Below are 19,305 nucleotides of genomic sequence, written 5' to 3'. Positions count from 1 at the left end.
CCCTGAACTAATAATAATAGGCAATTATTCTATATACTTCTGAGAGAATTTTTTCTTAAATAACCAAACCTGAATAGGAATGCTTAAAAATTTAAATGGAAAAAAGGAATCTGAAAAATAGTTTCTAAAAAAAAAATTCCAAAAATCAGTTTAAGAACTGTGGTACCAATTTGTCATAGATAAAACCTTGTGAGGGACATCAGAGAATCCACAAATATTTCTGGCATGAACCACAATTCTGTATACAGAAGTTAACAAATGTCTCATTACAAACGGGATACGGTTTTCCCAGTACCAGAAGCACAGAACTCACATTATATTTAACTTGAGATCCAGTTATAATTAAAAATACTACCCAAAAATCTGCTTTATATATTACTGGAAACTACTCTTCAACAAACAAAGCATTTGTTGAAACCAAATCTGATGGAAATTATGTTTACTCACAAACAGGAAGAAAATGGTAAGTTTTTAAAAGCTTTTCTGAATTATTTTAGAGTAAATTATTTACTGCAGCCAAGACCCCTAAATGTTTGTTTTCACTACAAGACCAAGAAGTAGCTTTGAAATGGACATTCAATCGCATGTTTTAAGAGTAAGCAATGGAAACACAGGCAGAAACAGTGAAGATTTTTTGGAAAGTAAATGAACTTAACTAAAATTAAAGTCTTAAAACTCATTAATTCCTATGGGTCAATGAGATATTTTCTTGCACATTAAAAAAAAAAAAAAACTAGATAATAAAACACATATATACACGAGCAAAAAAGGCTTCGCAGTACCTTACAGAAACAGGCAAAATACTAAAGCTACTTCTTTAGGGAAGAAGATTAAAGGAGGCAACTCAAAAGAAGAAAAAAAAAACCCCAAAYTTCAATACTGTTGCTTTATAACATAAAACATACAGCACAGCTCACATTGAAAAAGAACTCTAGTTTTCAGATTTCCCTTTGTTTCCCCGTTTCATGGCTTTTCTGCAACACTTCTCATTGCATTCAAGTTGCTGAGCAGGCGCCCTGGGATCTATGAATGAAGGATTTCCTGGCACCTCCACGCATGCAATGTCAGTGTGCAAATAATGGCCCCGTGTCCCTCAAAATGCAGCAGTTGAAAGTGCTGTGCATTTTGGTAGGCAAAGTGCTAGTACAATATACTGCTAGTACAAATACAAAGTGCTAGTGCAATATAATGGACAGTTTGAATGGACTAAAACTGACCATGACTCAAGTAATTGCTTCATTTCATTTTGATTGGCCTTGCTGTAATTGGCTTCCTCGTGGCAGAACTACTTTTTGGTCAAGGTATGGAAAAAAATGCTGTTAAAAGGTTATCAGGCCAGTAYGTACAAAGCAAATCATAATCTGTCCCCCACTCGATTACCATAAATAAAGATTTCAAAACTGAGATGGCATATGCTGAGTTTCATATATACTGCACAGAAAATATTATATAATTGTGTGAAAAAAAATATCATTTGAGGCAGGAAGGAAAGGCGGCTCCGTGGCCAGGCTCACAGGGAGTGGAGCGCGCAGCGGGTGAGATCGGCAATGCAAATGCAAAGCGCTGGCCGCTGTCTTAAGGCAGCCTGAAACCAAATCTAGTTCTAAACCATGCCCAGGTTGTGCCGGTGGGAATGTTCAACACCCGAGTGCTCCAACCACCCTAGCCTGGGCTTAAAGTGGAGACTAAACGTGGCTGCTCTAGACACAGAGGCCGAGATGTGCCCTGCACTGCAGCTGTGTCACTGCTCAGCGCCCGGGCGGCAGCGATGCACGCGGGAGAACAGGGTGAAATCCAAAAGCACCAGGGAAGTCAGAGAAAATAAGTTCAACGCCACTAACAGAAAAAGAAACCATGTAGTGGGAATGTGTACTGACCACACAGCTGATCCAATTAGAGAGAAGAGCGAAGCTGCAGAAACGCTTCCCTTCTGAAACTTATTTTCTCACGGCTAACCACAGCATAAGGAATATAAACGTATTYAATATATACATACTTAGGAAAATTAGTCACATATTATTGCACATTCCAGTATAATTCGCAGTTAAATGATTTCAAGTGAAAATAAGATTGATAGTTAAAGCTGAACATTTTTAGRGTTCAGTTCCCAATAAAAGGATAGCTTTGAATAGCTTTGGTATTAGACAGCTACCAAGCTACATTTCTGCAATTAAGTGGGCAGTTCCAGCTGTTATTTTACAATTAGTTTCCACTGAGGGCTTTAAATTAATAACTGCTGCAATAGCCTCAAACACGCCAGTGTTAATTAGGAGTACTGTTTCCATGTAATGCTATCCATATATATGAATATTTTACTGGSGGAAAGATTCTAGGTAGACTTTATGGCCTCTCTGCTGGAGACAGAAGAAGAGACACATGTTGGGCAAGACAGTGCTTAACTTCCAAGTCACTGCAGAGATGGGTTCGGGCTGCTCATATAAGACAAAGGTGACTTTCTTCAGGTCCTCATGCTAAGAAAAGCAAAGTTCAAGTACAGTAGCAAAGGATAATATATAACTTAATATTCAATACRAATATTTTGATTTAAAACCCAATTTGAAATTAATAAAACTAAGGATTATTAAATGCAAAAATATAACACATTTCCAAATTAAATATGGAGAGAAGTCTCATAAAAAGAAGTATGTTGAGGAATAATAATGTCCTGAGTTGAAATTCTACTATGAATTAGGATATAAATTATAGGAAGAAGTTTAAAACATTCAATTTTAATTTTCCTTTTTTTTTTTTTAAATCCCTTTAGCACAGGAAGAAAGAGCTGTTTTAATAGCTTCTATGCTATAAATGAAATACTTCTCCTTGAAATACTGAGTTCTTCTATAGGATGTAACCTCTGCAATTTTGCACATTTTGAAATTAAGAAAATTGCAGTAGAGAGTTTATAATGCAGTTTTGTTTTCAAATTTGCTGTAGTGCCTAAGTAGATTCTATAAAGCTATTTATGTTACCATTAAAAAACAATGTAATCATATATGTTTTAATGATCATATTTTTTCCTTTTTCCTTGACATCAGCTAATTATGTTTGCCTACCCAATAAGCTCCAATTATGTATTATGAATAGTTGATATTTTATATAAGATATAAGCAGTATTTTTTTGCATTCTTAAAGATTTGAGCATTAAAAAAGGAGCAGAAAATAGGAAAGTACAAAAATGAAAAACAAAGCAGATGGGCTATATTTACAATGAAAGATATTATGAAAATGTCTAAATAATTTGCAGCTCGTATTTAATGGCCAAAATCTTTACATGTAATTGGGGAGGGAAGCTGAGAGAATTTCAGTTATATTCACACTTGGAAAACAGGCTAAAGACAGCAGTTTATTTCTGTCTATGAAAAATCTACACATGAAAATGACCATGGAACATTCACAGCTAGACTATTAAGCTTCAATATACGGCAACAATTAAATCCTTGAATCTCAAAAATTATGCATAAAGAGACTGGGTACAAAAATTATACTCTTTAATGGCCAAGTAGAAGAAAGTTTATGGCTCTGTTCACCCAAAGTTCCAGAGCTTCATGATTTATCAATACTGATTCAACGCTTTAATTTTTCAGTCTATCTATTCACACATATTCCCTAAAATACTAGTAATTAATGTTTCCAAATAGAATTTGTGCCTTGCTATTTCAAATGAGAGGCAGGACTAATAACTAGTGAAGTCCCTTCTAAGTTCTTTGTGCATTATAYATGTAAGCTTTCTGAGATGTGCCTCAAATTAAAATAAAAGCTTCTTAGTGTAGTGTCTGAGAAGAAATCTGTAGTGATGTTCTTGAAAATGAATGAACAACGGTACAAGCACTACAATTCTTGGAAGTCTCTGTGCAGCTAGTATATAGTTTAAATTCTTAATTTCACTACACTCCCACTACAGCTGAAGCATATTGTTGGTATATTCATACCCAAGACTGTTTTCTGAAGCAAAATACAAATCCTTCGATGGGAATTTTTATCTTACTTGACAGGACAGAATCCAAATAAGAGAATGCAGGAGACTGAGAAGGACACTCTCTGGTATCCAGTGAGACACTTGCTTTTACTGTAATTAGAGCAATTATAATACTTCCTTCCTACGCGATTTCTCTGACATAAAATAACAGGCTGACTTGCATTCAATAAGGGCATTAAGAGCTTTTCTCTATCTAGGCAGTTTTCTTCACAAAAACTACTAGAACTTCCTCTGCTCTGTTAAGCGTGGTCGAAAGTGGCCATTTCAAAAGCTCCTGGTGAGAATCCACAGCGCAGAGACACACGCTACGGGACGAACCCGTCCCCGTTTTCCTGGGACCTGCTGCTGTGATCATCTCCACGCAGCGGCCTCTCGACCCCAAGTTCAGGATGACCAGATGGCTAAAACCTACGGAAGAGCCGTCCTCGCCTTGGCCACGGGGCAGGCACCTCATTTACTCTGATCATCCCACTCCTGCTCCACTGCAATGGACTGCACTTCCCTCCCTGCCAGCCAGGCTGGGCAGCTGCCCCTGGTGAAACGAGCCCCAAATCTCCCTTCTTTGACCCCCTTGTCCTGTCCCCAGGCTCCTGATACCTGGCGTCCCACTCCATGGAACTGGCAGGCCCTTCAAGGGAGCGTGCGATCCTCCCTGCTGAAGACAAATGTTAGCTGAGGATTAGGAACCAGAAATCCAGGAGAAATCACTACGACAAATTCCTAGGATTCAGGAGCAAGCAAATTAAAAATCAGAAATTGTCTCTTACAGCTAAAAAATAAATATAACGGTGGTTCTCCTAGGTGGCCTGTGCTTTGCTTTATGGTGTGTGCATCTTTGTTTACTGTGTGTATTTAYGGGTTTTTAAATAAACAAGACAATTTTGTACTGGAGGAAACAGTTATTTTCAGGCTGTTTTTAACACGGTAAAAAACTGAAGTTACTGTGTCAATAAATTTCTTTCCAACTTCCAATATTCACCTGAAAAAATATTTGTGCCCAAACTTTTGGGGCACGTTATTTTTCCAACTTTCCATTTTCAATTTAGTTCTCTCTCCAAGTCAAGCAAGTAAGCTATTTTTTCCTAAGACATCGACGGAGCCACTTCTGCTCACAGGCCAAAAGCAGTCCACAGTTTTATTTACTATGACCCGTAGCCATACCCGATCTATCTTTCAGGCACTAGCATTCTGTTAATGATAAATGAACACATTCAGTATTTTTCATAAATTTATGGGCTGCCCTCAAAAGCCATTTGGAAATTTATTTCGCCATTAAGCAGGAAGAAATTTCTCAGCCTTTCCTAAAAGAAGAGTTTCTAAATGGGAAGCAAAAAGTCTTCTTTCTCATGAAACACTACCAAAGTGACATTAATTACATGTGGTTGTAGCTGAGACCTAAACAGAAGACTGTTTAAACCAAAGTGACACCACAAATTAAGCTTGTATCCCCACTCCAGAAACACTGCAAAGACAGTGGTTCACACAATGATTTATTTTCTTATATTCTATTAAAAGCAGCAGCAGTAAATTAGAAGACAAGAGAGGTTGGAAAAAGAGAGAAGATGACATGTTGGGATTATTAGAACGCTGTGGCAGTTAATTCTTCAGTAATCAACAGGCTGCTGTATTTTATTATTTTTAAGTCTCTTAAGCTGGTATTGTACTTCTTGCACCTCTGTTGATAGGTACTAAGAAATCCTTCAGCGAAACACACGGGTTGGCTACACATTGCAAAGGTTTGTTCATTTGGTTACGTGATTTTTAAGTATTCCTTATTCGTACTAGAATTCTCCTGTTTTATCTTTTTGCTGCCTAGTTTCATCTACTGTGGCRGGTTAAAAAGGGGAAATATTGCATAGTTATCAAATCTGTTACACTAATATCTGGCTGAAGTAATAAGGATGTCCCACCGTATTCTTTTTCARCTTAAATGTGAATATGTGTGCCCTGCCCTAAAAATATAAAATTTTTGTAGTATATCTTACTTTTAAACCAAAAACAAAAAGTGCTGAAATGAACGCCAGTGCTTAATTTTAATTAATTTATATTGCTAGTAAGTGTTGAGCTTTGCTTAAACAGATCAAAACAGCAATGCTCTTCCCCAAACCAAAAGACCACCCACCACCGAAAGCAATATTGTCTCATAAAATTCTGCCAAGTAACTTGACACTCTGCCCCAATGTTTTTTAAAAACAYTGAAGCCAAAATAATTGGATGATTAAAGGAACAAAGATAAGACTTTGACAGCTGCTGAGAAATGAGAACAATGCTCACAGAAGCAGTTAGAGGAAACACTGGAAATGGCAGGCATTTCTGTCAAAAAGCTGGGCACAGAGAAACCAATAACTATCAGATGATGTCTGTGCCTCGGTGCTATTTTTTACCTTGCCCATTTAGCAGCTGATTTCCAAAGGAAGACTGGAGCTAGCTGTATAAAATCCAGAACTTTTATATATATATAAAAAKAAGAGCACTAATGCAAAAGGACAGCAGAATCTTCAAGCAATCCAGTGACATTTAGTTTGGGAAGGACAAAACTTCAGCATTTAAGATGAAGCTGCAGATGCGAAGATATCAGACCCTGAAATGTAAACTGGCATTTCTTCTTCCTTGAATGGAAATCATATCATTGCCACTGCTCACTGATTTTTAACATGTATACAAGGAACATCACACAGTTCCCCTTAGGTGACGGAAATATTACTGAAGCTAGAACTTGCAGATATCACTTTATGATAAGTGATTTTTTGACAGATTTTTGGTTGCTTTGAGAAGAAGATTGGAACTTACATTTGGTTTTGCAACCTGCAAAGCAGAAAACAGATAGAAGCCTCCTCACAGACAGAAGGCAGAAGCAGAAGGAGCCAGCACAAATACCAGGAAGATCTCTCTTATATATGAGCATGTTGAAAATTGGTTCACCCTTGCCATTCAAAGCAGTTGCTGTTGCCCAGATGCAAGATTTCTTCCATGAAAGCTCCATGACATGACAACAGATACATGCTCCTCTCTCTCTCTTTTTTTTTTTCTTTTCTTAAAGATAAACTCCTGTTACTAAATATACAAGAAAATGCCATTATTTAAATATTTCCAAATGGAAATATGAATAAAAAGATTCTCTTAAAACTTCTAAATGATCAGAAGAGAAACTGGAGATATTTCATGGTCTCCTTAAAATTCCTAGTCTCGACAAAAAGTAAAACTTTCTGTCATTTTCTAGGCCGTAAATATTTTACTGCTGGGAAAAGATTTTGATGTTTGTAATTTCTATTGAAGAGAACACTACGAAGTACTTAAAAATATTGCCACATCTGAAAAACAGACCAACGGGAAGTATAAGACACTTGTTCATCTGTATTTCTGTGACTTTTCTCACTTGGTATTATTTGCAACCCTACTTTCATGTCTGGCAACAGTGCCAACTCTACTAAGGATCATATATTACTTTTATCATGTTGATTACATATGTTCACCAGTTTTGCTGCCTCTATATGATTAGTGTGGTTTGCACATACTTAGTGACACAATCCAGAGCATGACATTTTCACAGAAAATGTGTTTACTGGGAAAGAGCTCCTCAGAAGTTTGCTTTCCTTTACAGCTTTAATCTACATGACATCAAGAATGCTGCAGCTTGAATATATGTTTACCATTTATATTATTAAGATCCATCTCCTTCATACTATATGGCTACTGAGCACTTTGGTAGTCACTAAAAAAAAATACCCCTTTTCTTTTAGGTGAACTTGGTAATAGCTGAGTAAAGGAAAGCCCCTAAAAATGTTCTCATCTGTRAGCTTTAACTTCATAATGGCTTGACATTTAAATTCTGTTATTCATCAGCACTTCACAGAAGAACTTGATTTGTCTAAATGGATTTGAAAGCCCACAAGTGAAGAAAATCAGAAAAACCTGGTTTTGAATATCAAAAGATTGTATGTGAAAAGTATTTTTACAGGCTGCATGTACCCCTGTTTTATTGATCAATTAACTTTTCCCAAAATGAATTTTTCTGAGAATGTATATAAAAAACCCCAAACATCCCCCAACACTTACTGATAAATGTCTTTTCTGAGCACAGCTCTACTAAGAGGGTTGTCAGCCTGGGGAGCCATAGAGACAGATCCAATCTTGAGAACCAAAGTATCTTCTTTAATTGCTGGATTAGCTGTAGTGAAAACATGTGTTTGATTAAAAGGCAATTGCATTTAGCAAAACCATAGAAAGACTGTTTCCTAAAAAAAATCTAAATAAGAAAGCCTGTTACAATTCATTTCTGCTCAAGAACAACAAATGCAAAAAAACCTCATGAAATTAATAGTGTTGTTGTGATATATAAAAGACAAAACTATTCTCATTTATCTTCATTACATATTTTAATCACACAACTAAATCCTCATCTGTSACTTCCTACTTTCTCTTCTGCTTTTTTGTTTCTTTTTCTCTACATGTTTTTTTTTTTTTGATATGGGCCTAAGTCCTTTTAAATAGCAAAAAAAGTGCACAATATTATGTGACCATTACAGTAGCATTTGCTAAGGGTTGCAACACACACCAAAGCTTAAATCTTAAGACTAAAGGAAGAAGATCTGAAAACTGTCACATATATAAAATACAAAATACTTAAAAAAARGSAAAAAAAAAAAAAACTAGATAAAAATGATTGTAAATTCCACAGCAATAGCAAAATTATTCTAGGGAAAAAAAAACCCTCTACTTTCCCACTTTACCCTATTTAAATTTCAGCCACAAGTACAGACTCTTAGTTTTAAAAACATGAACTATATTTGGTAGATAACCAAAGTTCTGTCCAGAAAAAAAAAAAATGCACTGCATTTCTTGTAGTAAACAAGCTTTGTGAATTTTCCAGTTGGGAAAGGAGTGAGTCTGCTGAGTCTCCTTTCCAGCAGCCACAGACACATTCACAAAGCATTTTCATGGGCTTCTGCTCAAGAGACCTCCAAATAATTAGGAAGCAATGGGGAATGTGAGCTGCACGCTCCCGCAGTTCCCAGTCTGAACTGAAACAGGTCATTTTAGCCCCAGGATGATACATTTTGGAAGGGCTCTAAGCTTTCCCATGGGCTCTCACATGCAAAAAGTCCAGCAAGACCCAGTGCAGATGATGAAAACTATGGGAGTAGCACAAGGAGGTTGAAATCCTTGTACTGAGCAGTGAAACGCTTAATGGGAGGAAAACTAGGCAGCTCATGATTTGCTTAAAAGCTTGGCTTCTCCAGATCAGTTAAATTCTCGGTGGATCAGAGATCATGTTCCACAGCAATAATGGTAGTAATAATAGTAATAGTAATAGTAATAGTAATAGTAATAGTAATAGTAATAGTAATAGTAATAGTAATAAATATAGTCACAAAATTCACAGAAATTCTAATAAAATATTTCAAAACAATTATATGGAGATGGTAGAACAGCAGAAGAGTAACACAAGTTATAGCACAGTCACTAGAGGAGAATATAAGGCATTTGCTTATAGGAACTTCATCTACTTTAAAAACAGAAGCCAAATTCCTCTGTCCCCAAAGCGGAGCGGAACCATTTGCAGCTGGTTTGGCTACCAGAACCAAGGTAGAAAAGTTAAGCTGACAACAAAATCTTGCTTTTGACTAAACAGTAACCATGTTTTGAATTTTTAAAATAAAAAATAAATAAGGCACTGCACTAAGTACTAGATTTCCTGAGAGTTGGCAAGTTGGATTTTTTTTTCCCTGATGCTCACATAAAAAAGRAAACAAAAGGAGAGAAGATATTAAATGCAGTTCACATTCTAATTGTTTTAGGTGGCAAATGCTCTATTCTGAATAGTGTTTGTTAATACATTTTAGGTTAAGAATTCCCATTTGTGCCTCTGACACTTTGGAAACCACAAGAAACCTTGCAAAGGTGGGCACGGTTCTTCTGTGAGCAGTTTCATGCAGGTTAAGTATGCAGGTTAAGAAGCATCACTATCTCCTATATTTTGCATATATTTCAGTATTTTCATATTTTACCTCAGAAGACACCAGCTCTTGCACCACTTGCTAGAAAAGTGTCCATCCTGGAGAGTTAGTCTGCATAGCCTTTTCCTTGATATATTACTCGACATTTAGAATATCTTCAGTATATTTCCTACAAGGAGTGATGTAAGCACTGATGCATGGATATGTAGTCCTCAACATTATTTTCTCACAGAAAATTCTTCACCACATATATTGGTGTTAGCAGTAATGGCTTTATATTTACTTCCAGATTATTAAACGTCAATTTAATTTATAAAGCTCCATAGGCAAATGGGTTTCTGGGCTTTTAGTCAGCAATTTTAAATACATTTAATTCTTCCACTTACACTCCATGGGGACATTTGTTGGTTAGAATATCATGATATACAATGTCAAACTCTCTGCAAAACTCTAAGCATGTGAAATTTTGCAAAAAATTTAATCAACTGGAATTTGTAATTATAACACAAAATGTGTCTTCAAGTGTGTTTAACAGGGCTCATTTTCATAAAAACAATATTAGACTATGGTAGATTAAATATGAAGTAATTCTTTATCAACTGCAGCCGGTAGTGGATTTTTTCTTTATGTTGAACAAGGGACATGAATAAAGCAACCTGTCTTGACTTTATGTGAACATCAAATAAGACATTCTTAAGGTGCACCTTTCATCTGTCTAAAACCTTTTAGTCCAAGACGTGCTAAAAACTAACTTCAGAGAATCAAGATCCTTGAGTTTGACTGATTTGCAATGGTTTCACAGTAAGCAAGGAGGACGTTTGATTCCATATGTTATGACAGACTTCAAAGCAGAGAGCCACGCTCACATGACAAGAATATATCATGTTTACAAATGCAGGATACAAGTTTATTGAGCATGCTGCCTTTTTCTTCACACTATCAACAAATTTATCATGTCCTTGACTGACTCCTGGCACTCTGCTTCTAGTACCTATTTTTAAAAAATCCTCTTAACCTCAAACCAGTCAGATGTGTGTTTTCCCTGTCCTTAGCATTTCGTGTCAGCTCTTTAACGCAATTTGTATTTTTCTATTTATAGTGGCTATTATGYAGCATTTCTTTTCCCAGCTTGTATATTGCTTCTCTATATTTAGCTGTCTTTATCACTAAATAAGTGTAAGCTGTTGCTCAGTGCTTGAAAAAACATTTGCTATACTAACAAATCAAACTCTGAGTTAAAGCAGCATTTCTTCTACTGCACTTTCTGTCTAGGATTGACTGTTGCCCTCCAAATCCACCACAGAAAGAAATGTTAATGTGGCACTGCTGTAAAATCCATGAAGCTAAAAGGTTTTAAGATGGCATATGGATGTATACATGCGTGTAAAATTACAAGCAAAACAAAATATGATTTGACTATTTCATAGTATTTGTGCATTGCAGTTCATTGGTGCATATTTGGTTCTGGACTGCAAGAGTAGATTTGCCTGCTTTTAAAATGCTGTACATTCATCTAAATTATATGTGCTTTTAAGTGAAAGATAGTTTTGGTAGCTAGCACAGGATAAAATATATGAAAAGCAGACAGTAGTGATTARAGGAGAAAATGAGGTTATCATAGAATCATAGAATGCTTAAGGTTGGAAGGGACCTCAGAGGTCATCTAGTCCAACTCCCATACACGTATAGAGTCACCAAAAGCACGTGGCAGAGGATTGTGTCTAAGCAGGTTTGAAGACCTCCAGAGAAGGAGACTCCACAACCTCTCTGGGCAGCCTGTGCCAGGGCTCTGTCACCCTCACTGTCAAGAAGTGTTTCCTTAAGTTCCTGTGGAACTTCTGGTGCCTCAGYTTGTGSCCATTTAGTCCTATTGCTGTCCACCACTGAAAAGAGGCCGCCCCCTCCTCCTCACTCCCTCCCTTGAGGTATTTATAGACACTGATCAGGTCTCCCCTCAGTCTTCTCTTCTCCAGGCTGAACAGGCCCAGCTCCCTCAGCCTTTGCTCACAGGGCAGATGTTCCAGGCCCCTGATCATCCTCGCAGCCCTGCGCWGGACTCTCTCCAGCAGCTCCACAGCCCTCCTGTCCTGGGGAGCCCAGCACTGGACACAGTCTCCAGATGTGGCCTCACCAGGATTGTGTAGAGGGGCAGGATCCCCTCCCTTCACCTGCTGGCAACAACCTCCMGATGCAGCCAGGATCCCGTTGGCCTCCCTGGCCACAAGGGCACTGCTGCCTCATGGTCATCCTGTCGTCCACCAGGCCACCCAGATCCTTCTCTACAGAGCTGTAATTTTGCTATATTTTAAAAAAGCTCTGAATCAATATAGGATGAATGAGGTCTTGGGGGGCATGAAGTTTCCCTGATAAACAAGCATTTTCTGATATAGCACTCCAGTAAAGTAACACGGATCACACTCCATTCTTACTCATTATTGCTTCTACAGTGGATGAGGCCTGAGATGAATAAACAGCAGGAGACAAGAGTTTGGGAAAATTCAGGTAATGGAAAAAGGAGAATGGTACTTATTTAGATGGCATTGCAGACTTTTGCAGTGGAACAGGTTAGTTTGCCTTCTTATTAATTCATAAAGCTAATCCTTAGCATCATTCTTTAAAGGCACACATGTTTTTTCTCCTTATATTCATGCCTAACCATGAGAATTCTATTCTCTGCATTCATCCATCCAAATGATGGATCACAACCTGACAATGCCTCTCTGTCTGATTTCATTTTAATGCCATGTATGGTTACAGAGCTACAAAAACACACTCTTTAAAAAAGATTTCCTTGACTWCATGCCCCACAAGTCCATTCCACTGACTGGACTTGTGGGGCATCAGTCCAACTAATCAGTCCAACTGACTGATTATTTTCCAGTCAGTTCAGTCTGACATCTAAGAATCACTACACAAATATAAAAATTTATCTCTTGCTGGACACCAATCAGATGGTAAAGGTTGGGAGGGATGCTTAAAATGAACTGGACTATCTATGTGCTTCACTAGGGCATGGGTTTCTTGGTGCCAGTTACCACAGGACCAAGGCCTTTCCTGCACTCCATGACAGCAGCAAGAGTCTGTTGAAGACTGATCTGGTATTAGCATAAAGAGAATTAATACGAGCACTGCCAAGGACACAGATTTAGGCTTAAAATTCGCTTTCCACAGTTCTTGACTATTTGCTTTTATATTCACATTTTAAATACAAACTGGGTAGGTGCTGGCAAAGCAGCAATGGAATGAAAATCTAAAAATTCTGTGTAGAGCTAGTAAGAATTATAGGTGGTTTCTATTTCTGACCCAGAACAAACTAAAAGTCTGAGCAGTGCTGATAACTATCTTTCAGTTAATGATATTACTTAAGCATATTTGTCTACATCCAAACATCAAATGTCTACCACAGTACACAGTACCTTCTGCGTTATGACGGTTTTCCTCATTTTGGGGGAAAAAGACTCTAATTACTCCAGTGTTGATATAAATCAGAGGCAAATTGCGGGAGGTGAGCATGTGAGTCCTCATGGGCTGGCCTGGTGATTTTCTTTTCTCCTTTTGGCTCCTTGGCAACCTGGCTTGGAAAATGCTTGCAATTGCATTAAGCAAAGGAAAACAGAGCACCACATCAAAAGCCTGAGCAGAGAGAAGGATCTCATGAAGAAAGTGAGGAGACCCATCCGTGTGCCCTTCCAAGAGCTTATGGAATGTTCTCCGTTCATTCCTTGATATCAGTTTGTGCCGGACATTTTTTGTCACGGCCTTGGTGTAAGTGAGAGAAAGAAATCCATGTTGCTGGTGGGAGCCATCCAAAAGTTTTGAAGTTGCCTGTTTCAAAGAAAAAAAGCAAAATTGAAACTGATGAACAAATAAAATCTTGCACACATATAACATCCATTGATTGCCATATTCTCTCTGATTAGAATATTTAGGGCTCCCTTTTCTAATACTTTTTCACTCTTTCTGAATACAAGAAAAGCTATTTGTTTTTCTTTTTACTAGACAGTTCATCCCCAAATTTTGCCATTTTGTCATCTCTTGTCAGCTAAACTATAAATATTTGAACAATCTTTTTTTTTTTTTTTTTTTTTTAATCACTAACTTTTTATGTCCTTCATTTAGAATGCATCCTGGTTCATTAGTATTACTCAAACCCAAAAATCAAGAAAAAATACTCAAATATTTGGGAGAGTCTGAACTCATCAACCATTGTCCGACAGCTTTTTATACTCGCCATTACATGTTTTGATATCCTTTTCACTTCAGATGTTACAGAAATAAATCTTATTCCCTTCCACTCTCCTTTTCTGTAAGTTTAATCAACAGCTGAGGTGCTGAGGTAGATCTGTGGGACTGAGACAACTTCACTCCACATAAAAATGGGTGTAAAATACACCCATGTTTAACTACCTACTCTAAAAAATGAAATTGTTTTTCTCCTTGGATATTTAAGTTAGCAACAAGGATTTCCTAGATATATATGATAGAYGCTTGGCTCCCAAAAGATATATATTACTATTCTCAGTTCATCTTTGAAAGWCTTCTGGATATTTCAGTGTTATACCATTTGGGAGTGAAAAATATTAAAAAGAACAGTATCTGGGAAGAGGAGAGCATTTTCATAGTTTAGGAAACGTTTTAATAAGAACACTTTATGATTGTTCAAATATTTTTCTTTAATCACTTAAGCGCAAATAAAAACAATACTTTGCAAACATGCTTCCTGCAGCATCTTGAAATTTGATTTAAAAATAATTTAATGCAATTTTAACTTCATTCATAGAATATCTCTTAAATAAATAGAAAACAAAATTTAAATACTGAACAAATTAAGTTTTTTGATTAAGTGAATTAAAATAAATTAGTAAGTTAGATATTCTGCTTATAAGAAATAAAGCAACTAGAATAAGAGAAAGTATTTCCTAGTCCATATTCATTATGAAAATAAATCACAATATACAGAACTTCCACTAACACAAAAAGATTCTACACAGTTGCTTTTATTAGTGAAGAGCCTAATGACATAATAATGTAATTCATTTTTCAAGCAAAAAGGGCAAGGAAAAAAAAAGTTAAATATCTCACAATGAGATATTCTGAAGTAAAGATGCAAGAATTCCAAACAAAAGGCACAAATATGAATTTGTTAACTGCTTTCTTGTCAAAGTTATGCAAAGTAATTAAATGCAAAATTGTAAGAGGTCTACCTCTTTAAGGTCTACCTCAGTCATACAAAGCAATTAAATCCCTGGGTAGACATCAGAATGACACAAAATGTTCATGCACAAAATGCAGTTATTGTTCCATAYGTAGTGCCCAGTGCTACATGGGCCCAGTTTTCATGTCAATAAAAGGTTCTTGACTTCAGTGGATACTGATATGCTTCTGGTWATGAACCATCAATCCTCCTTCCCCAGCCAAAAAGAACTGGCCATTATTATTAAAGGAAATGAGGGAAAAACATGAGTAATACAAGATATGCAATCAAGACATTCAGTATAGACACAATTTATACAACCAGAAATGAAAGACATTTCAGGTTTTCTTTTTCACTCAAAATGGTATTAGTGGAAGTGCTGTAGCAGCAATTTAAAAAAGATTCTTACAGAAGGGAAGAAGCCAGAGATATTACTGAAAGGGTCCTGCTTGCTCATGGGTCGAACCAACAAGGTACGTCTGTTGAGCTTGTCAGTACAGGAAAGGAAAACACCTCCGTACTGCCCCAGAGACCAAGAGTCTTCTCCGAGGCTTGAGGTAATGAATGAAGCATAGAAGAGGAAAAACAAACAAAAAAACTAAAGGAATTGCCATAAGCAAAAAAAGGTATAATTACATTCGTTTTGCACAGTTATATATGGCTGCATGATATAAAGTCTGTGCCATACCTTCCTCTAAAATGCCAAAATTGAATCATATTAAGTCAAAAATTGGTTTAAAAAGAGAAATTTTGTAAGATTTTGATTTATGTGAAAGGATAACCCAGCAAGAGTTCAAGTAATATGGAATTAAAAGCCTAATAAAATCATCCATACAGCAAAACAGACTTTCCCTTGGATTTTTTAGAAGGAAGAGGAATGATTACAAGAACCAAGAAACTGCTAAAAAAAACTGTACTCAAATACATTTCAAAATCACAGGGCCTCCTTAGAAAAAAAGTGAGTTAGGGAGAACTCAGGYGTTGCTTCGTACTGTAATTCTTGTAATCATTCCCTTTAACATTTCACAGAACAAAGAAAAATACGTTGCTTAAGAAGAGTTATTCAGTTAAGCAGCTTAGTTTGCTAAAGAAATCTCACCAAAAGCTTTTCTTTGCACTGGAGCAATATTCCTTCCCAATGTCCTGCCTGCCAGCCTCCCCCTGGCCTGCAAGACAGAAGGTTCATCTTATCTGTTCTCTGCTTTTGCTCCAGCCTACAGCAATGCAGACCGAGAACTGCGCTCGGAAGAGCTTAAGGGATGTAAGGGATGTAAACGCAAACAACAATTTTGCCAAGTGGAATAACTGTGTGTGTGTGCTTGGGTATATGTATACAAATACATGCACACTCCTACATATAAATACACWTACAGACATCTGTGTGTATATGCATATATACATAAACACTTGGATATACGTGTAGGTGTGTATATACACACAAACATGGGTACATATGTATGTGTGTATATGTTTTAGCAAACAAATGAGAGGGATTTTCACGGGAGCACTGGGCTCCTGGCAAGGCAGTTGGGCTCGCTGGGCTCACTGTCTCTGAAGTTTTACATTGAACCTGCGAAGAGAGCAGCCTGGGAAACATCAACCGGCTACTGGGACTCCACTGAACTTTAAGGCACCAAAATTTGATTTTTAAGACCTTAAAAAATAAGTTGCAAAGTTCAATTGTCCAATATTACAATGTTTTCAAACAATAGCTGTCCTTGTAAACYTGACAAAAGAAATGCTACTTTTTTGTTTTACACTGTTGATTAGGAAAAAAAATTCTTATAACTGCATAGGAATCAGCACAGAAAAGCTGATATTGAAACTCCTTCTTATTGCACATAGGGAACAATAATAAATGTTGAATAAAACTTTACAAGCACAGGCTCATATGTGAACATGGTTTGAGCACCTAAATATTTTAGTCACTTCAATTTTGATAGAATATTCTAAAATTTCTTTTAAAAAAGCTTCTCTCTCAGCTATCGTATTTTCTCTTAATTTCTGTTTTCCTTAAACAGAATCTGATGAGCTGCAATGACAAATGGTAATCCAGCCCTCTCCTTAACCTGAGTTTAATCACTGAGATTTTAGTCAGGCGTTTCTGCATAACGCTGACACCCTGCTCAGGTCCCTGCATCACTGGGGTGCTGAGCTCCGGCACCAGAAATTGCTCTACTGTTAGACACTTCTTTTCAATATCAAACAGTATGGCACCATAAAAAATAAACATTATCCACTTGCTAGAGTTAAATGCATTATGAAACAGTATTTAAGATATTTCCCACTCAAAATTTCAGCAAAACAAATGACTTTTTCTAACAAACCAACAAAGCAATAATGCAAAAAAAAAAAAAGAAGCTCTCTTTATATGAAATATTTTCATGTATTTCTTTGGAATCAGATAAGATACTGAGAAACTGCAATTCCAGTGCTTATTACCTAAAAATTCAAATCCATTCCATTTCACTTATATTCAACAATTACTTTAAATTTAAGCTAAGAGTTAAGGACCAACCACTGCTGCCTTCTTCCAGCCAGGAAAGAGAGCAGCTCCTGGGAATTACCTGTTTCTGTAATGATCAATATTGAAGCTTTCTATTTTACATTTGATTTTGGTATACACGTCCTGCACGTCCACTGAGGCGCTGAGATCTTCTAATTCACTGACAACACAAACTTCTGTAACGGTCAAAGAAAATTAAAATGATAAGTTATCAGTCTAAAACCTACAAATGGGTACAATATCTGGCCTACTACCTTTGAAAATTGCATGAGGCTGTTTCTGCTCTTTTTTTTTTCATATAACACATGTTGGCTTAGTTGTCACACACAGGAACTGGTAAAAAAAGCATCAATCCAAACCTCTTCATACGAGTGCATATAATGTGAGACACTTATTTACGGGGTTTTTAGACCAGAATTCCCATAAAGAATAAAAAATTCCTATAAAGAATAAAAAGATTTGCCAAGATAGTTACTCTAACACTTTTTAGTTACTCTAACACTTTAGATTTCTTTCTTTCATCTAATTATTTTCATATCAAAGGTTCAAGTTTCTTTGCAAATTAGCTTTAGCTACATGCAACCACATTTCCAGTTTAATATAATCATTATTCCACATGGTGGAGGAAGTGTTTGCCAAAGAGCAATACTGAATTCTAATTATATGCATTAACTAGAGCTTACTTTGGTAGGCCAAAACACAGATCCAAGGCACATTCTTGTATTATACAATGTTAATATTATCAATAAATGCTCTGAATAGCCAATRTTCTGCCTTAAAATAAGGCCTTAAAATGAGAAAATTATGCTGAATACCTGTGCCATTATTTCTAGGATCAGGAGCAAACAGTTTTATAGTAATTTTTGGCAACATCCACTGCATCCACAGGCTGACACGTCCGCTGGACACTCCAATGTTACTTGTAGTTTGTTCCAACGTAACCGAGTCTGAGAAGGGAGAATCGTCACCACCCTGAAGAGAGTCACCCTGCGAAACAACAGCAACAGCTGAGGAAACAGTCTTGCTTCTCAGCACTACTCATTTCTTCTGTCTAGATGGATGCAGAACCCCAGACTATGTACATTATACACACAAACACACTCACTGTTACTTTCAAATCAAACCATTTTTAATGCTAGGGAAAAACAAAAGTTAATATTCTCCTTTCTGAGGTAAAGATAGTACACTTCGGCCAAGATAATAAAGTTCCATCGCGTAGCTCCCCTTCGGTGCAGTGAGTTCTCCTTGCTATCTCTTCGAATCAAACACTGCTACCAGCGAAAAAAAAGCAGGATATTCTGGCACAAAATGGGGAAGGGGCTAAGGAGACCTGTGCACATCTCAGCAAGAGAGGGAGAAAGGGTTGTCGGACACAGCAAATGGGGAAGACCTCAGTATGGCCATACCACTTCCACACTACACACAGACTGCTTTTTTAATTCGTCTTCTTAATTGTAGCTGTTTGGGGAAACTGATTTCACAAAAGAAAAGCTCTGTGCAAAAAATTTTGTGCAACTCATGCCTGTAGCTTGAAAGACTTTATCACGTAAACACATGTTGTCTTATTGCCATTTTAACGACAAGACAAGGCAACAAGACAGGTTTAAAATCCTACACAAAAATTTTGCAGACAATCCATTATTTCTTTGGGCTATCTGCTACCCATAAAACG

At 36.9% G+C, this 19,305-nt stretch overlaps 1 protein-coding gene across 1 annotated transcript in view; it reads right to left on the bottom strand.

Moving 5' to 3' along the window:
• VPS13B (vacuolar protein sorting 13 homolog B) overlaps positions 1-19,305 on the bottom strand; it is a 399,744-nt gene that overhangs the window by 163,779 nt on the left and 216,660 nt on the right. The window contains exons 25-29 of the mRNA XM_026049995.1: positions 18,449-18,620; positions 17,695-17,809; positions 15,537-15,678; positions 13,350-13,758; positions 8,033-8,144 (exon numbers count right to left, since the gene is read on the bottom strand). Coding sequence (XP_025905780.1) covers positions 8,033-8,144; positions 13,350-13,758; positions 15,537-15,678; positions 17,695-17,809; positions 18,449-18,620 — 950 coding nt within the window. The remainder of the gene's footprint in view (positions 1-8,032; positions 8,145-13,349; positions 13,759-15,536; positions 15,679-17,694; positions 17,810-18,448; positions 18,621-19,305) is intronic.

The sequence above is a fragment of the Nothoprocta perdicaria genome, unplaced genomic scaffold, assembly GCF_003342845.1.
Source record: "Nothoprocta perdicaria isolate Ctin4 unplaced genomic scaffold, notPer1 scaffold_64, whole genome shotgun sequence".
Classification (NCBI taxonomy): domain Eukaryota; kingdom Metazoa; phylum Chordata; class Aves; order Tinamiformes; family Tinamidae; genus Nothoprocta; species Nothoprocta perdicaria.
Note: the sequence above shows the minus strand (reverse complement) of the source record. Positions and strands in the feature narration are given on the sequence as shown.